Raw genomic sequence first — 16,587 nt, forward strand, 5'->3', positions numbered from 1 at the left:
TTAATATTCCAATTACATCTTGTGGTTACAGGTTACTAAACTAAATATTGGCATGAACATAAATTAAACTAGTAGGAAACGTCCCATGGGATGGTTAAAGTTAGGATTTTACTTATATATACCACATTTTTGCCTACTGATAAACTGTTGTGCATGCTCAAAGCTAAAGGATGAGCTTTATGGACCTATTAGTAAAAATGTAGTTGCGATGCTTTTATCCCCTCATGTGTGCTCCTATGCTCCCCTCCATGTGAAAGCCCTACTTGTATTGTTGTCGCTGGAGTCCAAAATGCATCCATATTTTGATGTTACCACGTTATGGTCAGCGAAAGAAGGGCAGCATGGCCTGTTTTTTCCACGGCAGATCACAGCTGATGCTGTCAAGCCGGTCTGTTTCTCCTACCCTTTCTCGCATAGAACTTTAGAATCTGCCTCTGTTGATTTGGGATAGATACGAGGACGCCCGATCGTCCATGGCCTCAGAAGATAAGCAGTGGTTGCTAGCTACTTTGCTCTTATGTAACAAGTGCAACATTACTCCCTTTGATTTAGCAAAAAGATGGGGTTTTTTTGGGAGCACTGCTACTTGCCTGTTCATTATTTGAAGGGTGGAGCCCTTTATAGTGAGCCCCCTCTGCAATCCATTACTCCGAGAACAACAGTTGCCCTTCTTCCAGCAGTATGCTGAACTTCAGGGTTAAATTCATCCAACATATCCTGAATATAAGGTGCTTCTCTACCTCTGGCCTGAAAAATTATTGTCAGTGTAATATTGTTGGATATGCCTCCTCCACACTTTTAAAAGAACAAACAGTATGCTGTGACCGAGCATCGTACCGTTCGAGATATTCCGCTTTATTGGACAAGCCTCATACTCAACAAGTGTGTTCCTTTTTTGTTATATTATGTTAAATTAATTTATGTAGCTCAACATTTTTCAGAGTGTGTCTTGGCACTGATAGCTCAGCATAGTGAGGGTGAGTGGTGGAAGGAACAGTTTACCTGTTGAATAGCTGAGTTTTAAGAAGTTTTCTAAAGGCCAGCAGAGATGATGAGGATCTGATTTGAAGGAGCAGAGTATTCCAAGGTCTAGTGGCTCCTGCAAGGAAGCTGCTACCTCCCCATTTGGTTTTCTTAAATCTAGATGGTGTGACTGAGTAGGTGCCCGGAGATCTGAGATTCCTGTTGGGAATATATCAGGAGATGGTATTTCTTAAACATTCTGGACCCATGCCATGTAGGGCCTTAAAGGAGAGACAAAGGGTTTTAAATTTGATACAATTACTGACAGTGAGCCAGTGTGGTTCTTTGATGGCTAAGGATACAGACTGATGTTTTGAAAGATCAAGAAGTGCTCTGGCCGCTGAGTTCTGAAGGACCTGCAATTTATTGAGGTATTGTTTCTGCAGATTGTTATATAAGCCGTTGCAGTAATCTACTTTAGGTAAAATGAGAGAGGATATGACTGTTTTTCTGGCGCTAACTGGTATGTAGGGGAGGATCTTTCGAATAGTTCTTAAAGTATTATAAGAAGTGGATATGATGGAGTTAAATTGTTTAAGTTTGTTATCAAGAATCACGCCCAAGCTTTTGACCTTGGTAGTTGGAATAGGAGGTGAGCCCATCTCCAATGGCCAGCAGTCGAGAGTCAAAGGCGAGGGTTGTTAACAAAGAATATTACCAGTGTCTTATCAGAATTTAATTTAAGGTAATGCATATCCATCCAGGTGCCAATTTCTTTCATACAGTTGTGAAGCTGTATGCTCCTGTTATTGGCCTTGTTTGCCATCGAGACCACAATTTGTGCATCGTCTGCGTAGGAAGTAAGTGAAAGACCAAAAGATTGAATCAGCGGGGCAAGCTCAGCCACGTATAACTTGAATAGAGAGGGACTGTGCAAGGACCCCTGCGGTACCCCGCTTGGTAGTGAAAATGTTTTCAACTCAAATTGTGTAGTACCACAGTATTTTCCCTATTATTTAGAAATGATCTAAGTAGGTCTAAGGCTGTACATTTATACCCATGTTCTCTAGGTGATGGCATAGTGTTGGATGATCCACAGTGTCAAAGGCAGCGGATAGGTCCAACCGGATCACAGCTGCATTTCCTCCTTCATCAAGGATAGTTTTTAAGTTCATCTGTGGCTTTGATAAGCCCCGTCTCAGTGCTATTATCCGATCTAAAGCCAAATTGAGTTGGGTCTAACAAATTGAGTTCCTTAATGAATTGGGTAAATTGCGAATTTATAATGTTTTCAATGACCTTCGCCGAGAAAGGAAGTCTGGAAATAGGTCGATAGCTAGAAGGAATGTCAGGATCGAGGGTAGGCTTTTTTAGAACAGGAAGAATGGATGCCTTCTTCCAAGCTGACAGAAAAATGCTTGATAGAAACATAGATTTAAAAATGTTGGTTAGGCATTTCGCTACAGGCTCATGAATTTCTTTGAGCACTTAAGAGGGACACGGGTCATTCGGGGATACCGACTTAGTGGGCTGAATAAGATGTTCTACTTGAGTTGGAAAACCAGTGCTCCCAGCACAAGGAGATGTTGCATGCCCTTTTGTTTTTGTTTGCTCCTGTTCTTTGTCTATTCCTCTAACTGCATCCTCTTTAATTGTGTGTATTAACCGTCTCCAAAGTCTGAGGATTAATTTTTCATTCATTTTTTAGGCTTCCATGATTGTGGCTACTAATGAAAATGTATACTTAGATGTTGGTTTATCTTTCATTGATGCTTTGATATTGACATCCTTGGTGTAAAAACGTCAGAATGTTCTCCTTTCCCCCTACCTATTATTTTTCTTTTCTATTAATCACTCGAGTGGAGGCTGACAAATGTAAATGTAAATGTACATCTATTTATATAGCGCAAATCGCCCACATCGCAGGCATCTATGCGCTTGCTTAGGGAACCCGTCCTGGTATTCCCCTGTGAGATACCCCGGCAGGGTATCCACAAGGTGAAAGCCAGGCATCCCGCCGCGAGGGGCCGTTGTGGAGATTAAGCAAGCTATTGCCCAGAGTCGCAGAGTGTGAACCCCTGAGTCGAGTAGGCACCGGAGCGAGAATTATCGAGTCCGTGGACTCAGTGGCCATGCCCATACTTTTACATTGTCCTTGTCAGTGGTCACTGCATACTCCATCTTGTGGGGTGGTAGAAGGCCCTGTTTTCCTAGCCCGTCCGTGCCAAGTTGCCTGACCTTAATGCGTTTTTGCAGCCATGCACATATGGAGTCAGTCTCTACCACTTTATTGCAGACACTGGCCATTCTTCTGTTCCAGGTTTTGCCCTGATGCACCTTTTAAATATCCTTGAAACTGGACAGAAGTGGCTACAAAAATATTGTCTACTAAGGCTGCTGTGAGAATGCTTCTAAGCTTCAGTAATGATAAAGCATTAGAGCCAGTACATCTCACTCTCAATGTATGCACCTGTGACCTCAAAGACATGCTCAGATACATAAACAGTTCTTCATACAGACGAGCTACCTTTGAAAGGAGGAGTGAGGTTACACATAGATAAAACGGTGCAGCAAGGGAATCTGCGTCTCTACCAAATTCTCTTCAGTGTGGTTCCAAGGTCAACCATGCTCTCAAGAAGCTACGAGAGGCAGACGCCACTGAAAAGCCATGAGATGAGTACCACATTAAGCTCACCTATTTGTGACATTATGGCTCAACACAATGTTCTCCAAACTGGATCTCAAGGCAGGTTCCCACGTGCTGTCACCTTGTGGGTACCCAAGATACAGAAGCATGTTCCCTACACACGTGAAGCTGGGAGGTTTAAAAGGACTGAGCTTGTGGGTTTCACTTACTGCAGATATTATACTACATTTTGTTCGAGATAGCTTGTGTAGATGGGAGTGAGCATCATGATCAAAGGCATCCTCATGCATTTTATGTCAGAGACAAGACTATGAACGGCTAACAGCTGCGAAGGAGACATGACTCCCTTTGCTAGAATTATTTGGACAAGTGTTCCCAACAGACTGTGTCATGCAACCCCCCCAAGGGAGGTGAACACCATAAAAATCTCAGAGCACCTCCTTGACTTGAGATTTTTCCCCAATTGAACCATCAAACTCTGGCGTCATTAACAGCACTGTTGCGGGAGCTCTTGCAAGACAAGACACAGTGTGCTGTACTCCGAGAGACACAGGGAGCAACTACAAAAGTGCTCCTGGCTAATACTACCATTGTCTACTTAGACCCCGGTCAAAATTGGAACTTGTGATTGGTATTAGTCCCTGTGAACGAGGAGCTGAAGTACTCCCAGAAGACCAGGGCAGAGAGCCCTTATTGTGTATGTTAGACGCAGTGACATAACAACAGCCCCCGCAGACCCCGTGGTGCAGGGGGACCCCCGAGCTTCAGGGGTGCCCTTCCGGCACTGTGCACGGGGGCCAGAGAGCTTCCGACTAAGTCTGGAGCATGAGGGGACAAATTGTTCACTTACCTTGCTGATGGCCTAGGATTTTTTTCACATAGGCATAAGGGGACTCCTCCATGCACCTTGCAGGGCGATCCCCTCAAGTTTTGTTACGCCACTGGTTAGTAGGATCCTTACACTGAAGGAGCAGCAGGACTTGCTAATGATAATAGAAGTAAGTGGCAGACTTGGAGATAGTTGTCCATATGAACACAGATTATTGACATCTGTCCAGATTTAACACTTATCACAAGCCACTGATGTCATTGTTCCAAGGACCAGTTCCTCGTAAACGATACTTGAAGGGGATCATCTAGCTACGGAAGCACCAGCTCAGGCGTGAAGACAGACCCTGAACTGACAATGATGCTGTTTACTGCAACATAAACAAAAAGAATCCTACTCATAATGGACAGGGAGAGTGTAGACCACAGAAGTGGGGGACACTCAGTGTTTTGTAAAATACCCCTCACACACCAACAGGCCCCTTGGTGTCATGCTTCATCATCGGGGTCTTCGCACCCCTCTAGCAGGATGCGGCGTGCTGCGACCTGCGACTACGCGGGAGCACTGAAAGTGGTGAGGTATGGTGAAGGTTTAAAAAGTCCCTTCACCATACCTCACCACTCACATCCATAAATACCCTATCACTATCATCACACGCACCACACATAGTCTACCCTTTCAGTGCTCCCGCGTAGTCGCAGGTCACAGCACGCCGCATCCCGCTAGAGGGGTGCGAAGACCCCGATGATGAAGCATGACACCAAGGGGCCTGTTGGTGTGTGAGGGGTATTTTACAAAACACCGAGTGTCCCCCACTTCTGTGGTCTACACTCTCCCTGTCCATTATGAGTAGGATTCTTTTTGTTTATGTAACAGTGCCCATGGAGTGAGAATCCTATCTCTATACTCTACCTCCCCCCCTATTGTTATTATATATGCTGTTTACTGCAAGCCAGAAACACCAGAAGGGAAAGCTGCACCCAATGAGACAAAGTGCACATAAGGTTAGTGATTGAAAGTTCCAAGGCTAAATCTCTGATGTAAGATCAAGTGATTCAGACAGCTTTTCAAGATGAGCGCTTCCAAATTGTGAAGGCTGCCTCCAAATCGAACTGGAGAAACCTTGTACCAAACAACTGCCACTGTGAAGCAGAAAGCAATACAAACTCACATGGCTGAGGAACATTAGGTCTGCCATATGTTGACCTGCAGTGGTGTACCAGGGAAGTCAGCTAATGAAGGTTCCAGTGTTCAGGCTGGCACTGAGCACAGGGATCTGACCTCTTGATTTAGATATGCTGGCTGCTGTGCGTGCTGTGCCACCATCTGCGCTTCAACCTCTACATACAGCAGAACTCCTTGTATATAGGATTTCAATGCGTAAAGAGAGCCAGAGATAGGTTGGCGACACTCAAGAGATATAATGATGATACAATGACATACCTCCTCTAACCATACAAACCAAGATTAGGCCACGTCTACTTCGGTCAATGAAAGAAAATGTAAGGGATGCCCATACTCTGAAAAACTACAAATGGAAACAGTAAACAATGCAAGTATTGGTAATATAGTATTACATACACTATTATAGACACTCAGGTGCTGAGTAGCAGAGGACACACTTGATCTGATATGTTGAGGAGAGATCAGGGAGTATACAAAGTTAAATCCAGGCTGTTTTATTATAGTTCCATATGATTGCAGAAACAAACAGGGTAAATGGAGGTTCGGTATTGGGCCATGCCAGTGAGTAGGTTCTCTATCTCTTTTGTCTTAGGCAGCTCTGGAAAGGCTACTGCTGAAGGACCCCCGGTGGCCAACATCCCACCCCTTGGCAGACTACCATTACACAGGTGAGGTATACCCGCTTTCATGGGTTTGTGGCACACATCGCTAACTCGTCAGCCGTCTCACAGCTCACTCACACGTAGAAATACATCACTGCCCAGCACTCTTGCAGCCTTCCTCACATACCGGACTGCAGTCGCAGGCTTTGCTCAACTGGATGCAACACTGACTTCTGTTTTGTCCCATCTCAGGCAGCGATGTTTGGAATCCCCATGAGCGCCGTCTTTTCAATCAAGCCTTTGCACTGCACAAAAAAGACTTCCACAGCATTCAAAAGATGGTGAGATCAGGCTTCCTCTTGTTTTCCAAGCAATGTGCTGCCCTACATCTTAAGATCAATACAGCACACACCCTTAACGAAGAACACAGCACATGACTTCCACCTTTTGAGCCACTCCAGCTTTTCTCTCTCTCTCAAAAGGTGAGGACCAGGGGGACGCTGCAGTGTGTAGAGTATTATTACTTGCACAAAAAGATGATGCAGCTACAGCGAAAGCGGAGTGCGCACTGTGCGGAAGGAAGCATCACCCAGGAAGGGCACATAAAAGTGAGTACCAGAGACCACAACTCAGCATCAGTATGTTCAAGCGAATGAGTGTCCCCCATTAGGTGCAAATATATAAGCCTGCCCCCATTTACAGCCAAACAAAAGCGTACATCAGTTGTTGACTCACAGATGCAATACACTACACCACCTGCCACAACTGAATGGGAATTACTGCTACTTGGTACAGCTGTGTTAAAATAACCATGGACATGTAGTCATGCAAGAATTTATATCCATTTGCTCACATTTTCCAATCACGAGGGTCTAAAACTTGAAAGCAACTTCCCTTTATACCTAGTGCAACCACACAAGCCATCCGATCTGATTGCAAGCACATGAGAGCCCATTCCCCCCCCCCCCCCCCCCCCCCCCCCCCCCCAGGCACAGTACCCTGGGCAATAAATGGGAGTCTGATGTACCAACAGGGCTTATAGCAAGCCCACCACTATAACACAGATAGAATCGTTTTTGGTCCTCCCTGAGCAATGGTCCTCTATTGAGAGGGGTATAGTGGGAGGAGTTGGTGTCCCTGCTGGTGGTAGTGTACCCAGTCACAACCACCATAATGCCATCATGAAGATCCTCTTCATTATGGCACAGCTCCCAGTCTCAGATGGGAAAGCTATGCATTCTCCTGGGGAAAGGAAGCTGACAGTCATAGGGTGTGATGATTTGATTGGTCTCCTCTTGAAAGGGCTTATTGATTTCTTCTTCCTTTAGATGCACAAAAATTCTCACCACAGAGACGAGATGACTCAAGCTTCATCCTGTGCCTCTGCAATCGGATGCTTCCCCTGCAAACAATGTGGCAAGTAAGTGCTCCTCTCTTCATATAAGGCAGTGCTTCCCAAGCGTTTTGCAACCACGACCCTGTTTTTGAACGACATTTCACGACACACCTCCTTCAATGTTTCTCTAGCGGGATAAATTCCATGAATTGTCAAGAGGCAGACTTACTGTCACCTCTGGCGGAAAAAATAGCCTTGTATAATCATGTTAATATATGTAGTGTGAATCTCTTGACTGTTTAGAGGCATTACTGTCCAAAAAGTCAAGGGGTCAGCAGTGACCGCACAATTAATTTCTTGTTTTGGCTTTTAATTGTTTTTTGTCAAAAAATTTGGTTGACATTCGTACAAAAATAATAATAGTGAGTTACATAAGCCGTTAAGAATACAACAATCAATCAATCATACAAAGTAATAAGGGGCATATTAACAAGCGGCAGCGAAAATTATCGCTGACTGCTATTAGCGTTAAAAAATATATCGCCGGCTATCCCTGGTGATAATCGCCATGGTAGCGCAGTATTATCTACACGGATCGCCATGGCGATAAAAAAAAAACAGGGATAGCAGGAATGTCGCCGTTTTACATTGAATAACGCTGTATTTCCAGCGATATTGAATGAAAAACTGCGATAACCTTGGTGATAATGACTGTGGTTGCAGTCACATAATCCACCTCCCATTACAGGTATGCCTAAGTCTGAAAATTAGCAGACTTTAAAAAGCAGCGTTAATCATGGTTAGCGCTGCTTTTTTTATCTCTAAGAGGGTTGGCGTGAAGCTTGATAATAGGAGAAATGTCGCTTAGCGACATTTCTCCTATTATTTTGCTGTGGAACGCCCCTTTGCATCTCATTAGAGATGCAAAGGGATGCATAGAGAAAAAGGGTGCTAACATGCGATTTTGCTTGTTGGCACCCTGTTGTTGATAGGGAGATAGTTTTATCTCTGCTTTTTTGGCTTTTAAAGCCAAAAAAGCGGACATAAATCCCTTGTTAATATGCCCCTAAGAAAGTAAGGGAAATCAATAAAAAGTATAATGTCAAATAGGTGAACACGAGTAACCGCAGTGACGGATAACTTTTGTTGAGGCAATGACAATAGATAAATACCGTCTTCAGGTAACAACGTCAAATCAAGATCAACCATCTAATACATGGCTTGATTAATTGCCTCAAATAATAATTTTGTGGTCTAGGACCCGATGGGTTACAAATATATCTCTTTCTTTTTGAAAAAGTGACGTTGATCCTGGATAATAGGCGGTCGACTCGTTTCGGCCTTCCAATTATGGCCTCCTCAGGATATTGCGGGACCAGAATCACCCAAACTCAAAATGGTTTTCACAGGGGTGTGGAGAGTTCTGAAGAAAAATCCAAATTTAGTTTCACCAGCTGGTAAAGGCTGGTCGCTGGGGGATCCTAAAGTCCAGGTGCAGAATGAACAATATGTTCTCCCGTTGAAGCACCGCCAGTGCCAATGTCTTTTGAATGCAAACTCCTGTATTCCTGGTCTAATTTTACTCACAAATCATGCATCAATTCTTCATGGTGTTCCTGCTGTCAATGATCGTCAAACTAGATCTTATCCTTTGAATTATTCAGTATAAGGATACATGTATGGGCTGCTTCACTACAGTAGGCGAAAAAGTATCCAAGATTCTCCTATTCAGCATCCTTCAATGGGCGTGAGGCAGTGGTGATTTTTTTTATGTTTACACGCATTTGTACTCGTCACAACCTTGACCAGACCCTTCGAAATCGGGCTGTGGCCAAGATATTGATCTGCCCATAAAAGTGGCAGCCGTTGAAGAGTCAGAACACCAGTGGCGGTTGGTGACATTTGAAAGTGGTGAGCCGGAAACTGATTATCATACTGCACCGTAGCGAGCGAGCGTAGCGAGCGAGCCCAAACCCCCTAAGGAGGGTTCGGGGGGATTTCCCCCCGCGAAAATTTTGAAAAAATAGTGGGAAAATGGTGCATTTTCAAGCAAATTTGAGAAAGCAGGAAGGTTAATACAAGTGTCCTGATATTTGTAGTAATACTCTGCCTGAATACATACAGCTAGTGCCTGGTGCAGTATATACCAATGGATGGCATTGCCACAGGATTGGTTTATGGTATAAGTGAAAGGACGAGGAGCTGAGGCGCATTTTATCTAATGTATCAGAAAAGGCTGATGAGTTGGGAAGGAGAGTGGTCTACATCACTACATGGCTTGTGTAGCACCAGACAAACCGCTCCCATAATGATGTGGGAGAATACTATTACCTGCTTACCACTGACATGAGCTAAAGCTTGACAGATGCTCAAATGGATTGTATCATAGGAAGACTAGAGATTGTGTGTGTCTGAAGACCTCCAACTCGTTCAAGTATCTCCAGAGTTTCTCCAAGACCTTCCTGGTATTTATTTGGGTGACAGGCAGCAACTTCTGTATATTGACCCTTTACCTCTGGCAAATGCAGCAAGCTACAGCTCATGCAATACTGATGCTCAGCAGACATGTTAACATTTCATTATTCAGAATGTGGACAGTGCACGAGAGATTGCTCATGTTCTTCCAGCTTAACACCCACCCACCCATCCATCCATCTACTTAATCACCCATGCACACAAGAGCCATTCATTCATTCAAGCACGCAGCTGTCCATCCACATATGTGTGCATTGCCTACGGTGGCACTATCTCAACGTGGTACTCCACGCCCCTCCTCTTGTACTAATGAGAGAATCAGGGAAAAACATGAGCACACTATTCGAGGATCCATCACCATCCCAGTCACACAGCAACGTTTAGTACCTATACTCATGCTTTCCGACAACCCCTTGTGCCAGAATGAATAGCTTAATAATCGAGGCGCTCAGAAATCTTAAGTTGTTCTCAGTAGGTCATTTAGTCGTGGATGTCTGATTTACATTTTGGCTCTTGTGGGTGGGTGTCACTACAAGTACCAGAATGCAACGTGACTCACGACCGCAAAACCGCATGCGCTGCTATGACGTGCCGCAGGGCACCTCGCGATCACCGGAAGACCCAGGCACACAGCGGAAAGCGGTGCAGGGCTGCCTTACCTGAAGTGCAGCCTCCTGGTGCCGGGCTCCGGGTGCTCGCTGTGCAGGAGGAGAGCCATGCACTGCAAGAGGAAACACAAAGCTGCTGACACCCTTCCAAACACTGCCCAGCCGAGGTTACCACAAACTGGAGGGGAAAGGCACAATTCACCCCGAAAATACGCCGGCAGCGGCAATACAGGGGCCAGGACGCGTCTGGCTCCCAGTTCCTGGTCCGTAATGTAACTGTTCATGCTCTGGCAGCTAGGAAGTGAGGTATAGAGTACACACAAAGTGTGCAGGAGGCCCTGCCCCGCGCCGTGATGTCACCGCAGCTAACATTGTCAAGAGTGTGGGAGAGAGGAGGGGCCGGGGCTGCCTAGTTCTCTCTACTTCTGCCCAGAAGGACCTCGGTCTGTCCCCGTCTGAGGGGCGAGCCAGTCAGACGTCCATGAGCAGCGCCGCCCTATGCAGTCAGAAAGTGTGATGTGCACTACGGAATTACTTTCTCAACTGTGGCGTGTGACAGTCCTGCTGCCGTCACACCGCTGCTCTTTCACCACCCATTAATCCACATTTCTCACTGCTACCTTTTCATTATGTCATTGCATGGCCCTTCCCCGGGTGTGACAATGCCACTAATGCTTGGGAGGCAGCGAGGTCCTGCAGCTGACCTGGGTGAGACCAGGCCTCGCCCAGAGCAGACACGTGGCATTCAGTGCCAAAACATTTTCAAGCAATTACATCTGTCGTGTTAAATATACCTCTCATCCAACATCCCTAATGATTTCAACATGAGATGTAAACAAGTGCCCAATGTCGGTGGATTTATTACTTTTTGTGTGTTCAAATGAAGGCACGCAGGTTTGAAGGGGGGCCACATCCTTACGTGACACTAGAAGGTGCATTGCCTCATCTTGACATAAGGCTCTCAAACTCTCTATGCATGTGTCAAGCAGGTGCTACTCTCATCACCTGTGATTTAGGAAATATTAAAACTTTGGCTTTTCTCTGGCCCAATCCATTAATGATGCATGATGTTTAGTGTCCATGCTCTGATTTGTGCCAAGGCTCTCTTATTGGTTGAGACAGGTGCTTAACAAGACCCATGTAGCGTAACGTAGCACAAGTTCAAGCATCCAAGAAATTAGAGCATGATGCTAGGGTCTGGTGTGCGAGTTCTCAGGCTATTCTGTGCAGGAGGAAAAAAAGGTAGGTGGGGCTAAAAAATATGTGTTTTCCCATTTTAGCTCCTATAGGAAATGTTGCCCATCACTACAACACCAACCACTGAAAGGAATTATGGCAAACTTGGCATAAATGAAGATATTTATAAAAAATTGGTATTTTTGTGGTTGGGTGTAAATCTGTGCAATAGTGTTGAGATACTAGGGTTTAAAAAGGTGCAGAGTAGGCTCTAAAGGATAAACACTAGTATATCTAGACAGTTGCTTGACAAATATGCATGAAATTTACCAGACACTTAGCTTACTAAGCCTACTCTTGGCTTTTCAAAGGCATGGAGCTCCATCAAGGGGGTGCTCAGTTAAGAAGGGGGGGTATAGAAAGTGTTAATTTGCTAATAATTTGGCACTGGGTGATACATCAGCACAAAATATGGAGAAAATGAAGAAGAATGAGTCTTCTTTTAGTATGTCAAGTATTGTGCCAATCTAATGGGGTTGAGGGATTAGGGGGCGGGGGTCAAAATTAAAAGTGGGCAATAAGATTTTCATTTGCTAGTAATAACTTCGGCTCTGTTTGCTCAATGTCTGGGAAATGCAGCAAACAGTGAGCAGGTTACACTCAAATGCAGGTATTTCAGGTTTTGTGTAGCTCCAATATAGGGGAGTTGGGCAAATTAATAGGAAGAGTAAAATAACATTTGAATTGGTTGTCACGCTGGCACTGTTTGTCAGACCTGCATGAAATGAGGTAGATGCTTAGCATATTCAGCTTACACTTGGTGTTTTCAGTTTCAAAGGTCTGTTGAGGCAGGCACATTTAATTGAGCAGTCAATGAAGTGTTCATTTGCAAAACATTTGGCACAGTTTGATAAATCCACACAAAATATGGCAGACATTTAGCAGGTTTCTCTTTTTTTGGTATTTCACGTTTAAAGCAGATCCATCAGAGGACAACAATAATAAATGGGGTTTAAAAAAAGTTTCACCATTAATAATTTAGGTATCAATTAATGAATCTGCATGAAATTTTGCAGTTACCAGATTAAACATATTGCAAGAATATCAAGTTTCATGCAGATGTGTAGTGGGGGATGTTTACCCATGGAGTTTGGGGACTTGGCCTATCCAAGGCCATATTCTGCGACTGTAGCTTGCTTGCGAATGTCAGGGATTTTTCGGTTTCATATTCTCTGAAACTTTCAGTAAAACACAGATACACACACACACACACACACCATGACTCTGTGAAATGAAACCTCTAGTGGTTTATGATGCCCCTCAACAATGGTGGTAAATAGCATAGTATACTCTGCATGTCTGGATGTATAATTTATGGCATGGCATATTTCTGTCCCTGTGTATTTGTTTTAGCAAAAGGTATTTAACAAACACCAAGATTCAAGGTGTTAAATTTGTGCCTGCATTGCTGATCCCTGACCAAAGGGCGGTAGGCTCCCTCGTGAGTTCAGAACCTGCCTGCTCTTGCTGGGAGAAATGATTGGCTCGAAAGCTGTGAGAGGCTGCCCTGAGAAATACCGCTTGACTACAAAGGGGCTGATTGAGATCGGAGATACCCAGAATGACTGAAGGGTGCATAACAACCAAGGACTGTACAAGCTTGTCCTCTTCGTCTTCTGCATGAAAAAAAGTCTATTGCAAATGGCGACAGGGGCATAGCTGCAGAAGCCTTGTGTCTGACTCTCCATCATTAAACATACTGAATTGTCTATCTTAGCTATTGAACCCTTAGATGGAGTAACTGCTTCTTACAGTCTCTGGAGTATACAAAAAAGTGACGGACTGCATACTTGAATTCATCTTAGTGATGTACAATACGCCAGAGGTACTGGTCTGTGTACATGCCGGTGGTACCCAAAGACTAGTTCCTAATGCCCTGCTCACCCTGGGCATCCACGCGCTTCTCACCCCCCCCCCCTCCCCCTTCCCCCCCCCCCTCCCCCTCTCCCCCTCTCCTCCCAGTTTTCTAATCTCCGAGCATGGATGCAGCCTCAGGGGTGGAGTCTGGCAGACAACACACACATACACAACAGACAACACTCAAAGAAATGTATTCAATTTCACACACGCATACACATCCATTCACGACAACACTCTCCACCAAACATTCATGCATACACGCACGCTTGCACAAAACACTTTAAAATGAACACTGACTAGCAGCAAGGCCTCCCTCGAACTCAGACTTAGGGCCCCAGATTTATTTCTGACAGGAGCGTGCCCTCCGAGCCAATACTCGTTCAAAAGAATTGCAATAATCATTTCTTTATTGCGTTTTTAACTGTTTGCCCAAACCAATTTCAAAATCTGCCCCCCCCTCCCCCAATATACACACTTGGCAATAACTATACTCTTGTCCCTGAACTGCTGCCACCTTTGTAGGCTTGTTTTCCCCATTAAAAAAGCCGGAGTACAAGTCCCAGAATTGAAAGAGAAACCAGGACTGGAGCATTACATCAATCTCATTGCAAAACTTTCGGTTTATATCAGATGACAACAATATTGTCCCCAGCAAAGGTTTTTCACTCATAGGTGTGTTCCCAGTTTCATTTAGGTCTACTGTGAACGGAAGCATCAGCTTTTAATATCACAGTTATAAAAACAATCATTACATTTACAAAACAAAAAAAAATAAAAAAACAGAAAACAAACATGCTAACGATGAGTAGGTGCACTTCAGGGTATTTTGTTCCATCCTGGAGTTCAAGCCACGTGTTTCAAAAACGGTCTGTCCATCCCAAAGCTTTGTATTCTGGTACTTACAGTTCTGAAGTTCTACCTAGTGCAAAAGCGACGAGTAGCAACAACATAATGCATTGTGATGATAGCGCGCGTGGGTGCCAGCATAACCCTGATCCCCTGCTCGTGGGTGGATGTAAAACACTCGACAAATCCATATAAAACAACATGAGCACCATGAATCTTGTAAACGGAGCTGGGTAATGACCACGAGAACAATCAGTCGGAGCAGAGCAGATTTTCTGATTGGATCACACAGCAGCAGGGCATGTATTTACCCTCAGAACGCACAGTGCCACTTTTTACTTTGCAATCTCTCAGAGGTGGGCCAACTTTTACCGTCGATACTCGAAGAAAAGAATACAAAAAACTTGAAATGCTCACTACGTTCAGAACTTAATTAGGATGCTTTTTTACCTCGGCATTGGGAGTCTGCATGCTAACAACGCAGGTCCGAATCACACTGCACCATCTTTCCTCCACGCCGCCACCCGGTCCAGGAATCTGCTCCTGGCTGCCATACAGGCCATGGCTATGTGGTGCCATACACGTGTAATGCACCTACGATCACTTGGCGCGAATAGTGTCGTTTGCAAAGTGTAGCATGGGAAGCAGAAACCTTGAGTCTGCGCAGCAGTGTGTGTTCAAGAATAGTGTTAAATCACTGCGCAGCCTCAATTTGTCTGCTTCCCGCCTGCCTGCAGCTCGTCAAAGGGTGGGACCAACACATTGTGACGAGGTGAAAATGGGTGGGGTAGCCATGCTCTCCACTCCCTGATTGACGTGAAGCCCCGGTGTTCTGAGAATCATTGGGTCCCCGTGAGTGGCTGCCCCCCCTACGTCACAGGGTACAATGATTCTCAGAACCAAGCTATTATCCGTCGCTCCCCCATGGCGGTTTGCCCCCCCTACGTCACGGGGGCGGAGCCGTTCTGGCGCTTTAGTGTAGGGCGGAGCGGCCCCCGCGCGGTGTACTCCACAGAGCGTTGCCTACATTGACAGTGCGGCCCCTTCGACCAGGTTTAACTCCCCCCATGGCCTGCTTGCGTGGTGGAGTGCTCCGGGGAAGCGGCGTACTGGTGTTGCGCCTTCTCCCGCTGCAGAGTCTTTGGAAGGCTCGGTGCACGAGGCTTCATGGCCAGACAAGTGCAGGCGTGAGTCGTCATAATTCAAGCACGCTTCAATAGCTCAGTTGGGAGAGCGTTTGACTGCAGAGTTGGAGGACCCGGGTTCAATCCCGGGTTCGGCATAGTTGCAATTTCGGCTTTTATTTTTATTTTATTTATGTATGTATTTATTTATTTATTTATGCGATTTTATATAGCGCGGATTTTACCCGAAGGTGTCAGAGCGCTTCACTTTAGGACCAGTAATGATACAAGAGGAAACAATTGCAAATTAACAAATTACAAAAGCAAACGTTAAGTTACATGATAAAAAATGACAATAGTGAGCAACCAAAATACATGAGGTAGCAATCGGTACATTACAGGAGAAACAAGCACTGGCGTTGCCAATAGGTTTCGCCTTTGGAAAGTTGGAGCTATTGGTTTTGTAAATGACATTTTATATTTATATATTGTTATTGACAATGCCAATAACGATATATAAATATAAAATGTCATTTACAAAACCAATAGCTCCAAATTTCCAAATGCGAAACCTATTGGCAACGCCAGCGCTTGTTTTAAATGACGCGGCATGGCACAGCTAAATTGGCCGCAACACCCCGCTGCGCCATTTCCTTGTAATTATAGCCCCCTGTTCCTTCCTTCCCTCCCAGGTGAGGGTCGTCCCCTGCTGATCCTGGCGAGTGCGCGGGGTCAAAGGTTGCGTTTCACTCAGTGAAAGGCAGTAAATAAACTGGAACAGCCTCTAAATCAGCTCCCACCAAGAGGTGAGTGACGGGGGGGAGGGGCTCAGAAGGAGGGGGCCAGCCCCGGCAGGGGGCCCACGGAGCGCTGCAG

The 16,587-nt window shown here is 45.1% G+C and overlaps 1 protein-coding gene across 1 annotated transcript in view; it reads left to right on the forward strand.

The window, feature by feature from the left end:
• The window catches only part of LOC147691915 (uncharacterized), a 194,282-nt gene that overhangs the window by 128,451 nt on the left and 49,244 nt on the right, over positions 1-16,587 (forward strand). Inside the window, exons 8-11 of the mRNA XM_086936704.1 lie at positions 6,217-6,292; positions 6,479-6,567; positions 6,709-6,834; positions 7,555-7,646. Coding sequence (XP_086792830.1) covers positions 6,217-6,292; positions 6,479-6,567; positions 6,709-6,834; positions 7,555-7,646 — 383 coding nt within the window. The remainder of the gene's footprint in view (positions 1-6,216; positions 6,293-6,478; positions 6,568-6,708; positions 6,835-7,554; positions 7,647-16,587) is intronic.

The sequence above is a fragment of the Lissotriton vulgaris genome, chromosome 9, assembly GCF_964263255.1.
Source record: "Lissotriton vulgaris chromosome 9, aLisVul1.2, whole genome shotgun sequence".
NCBI classification, from domain to species: Eukaryota; Metazoa; Chordata; class Amphibia; order Caudata; family Salamandridae; genus Lissotriton; species Lissotriton vulgaris.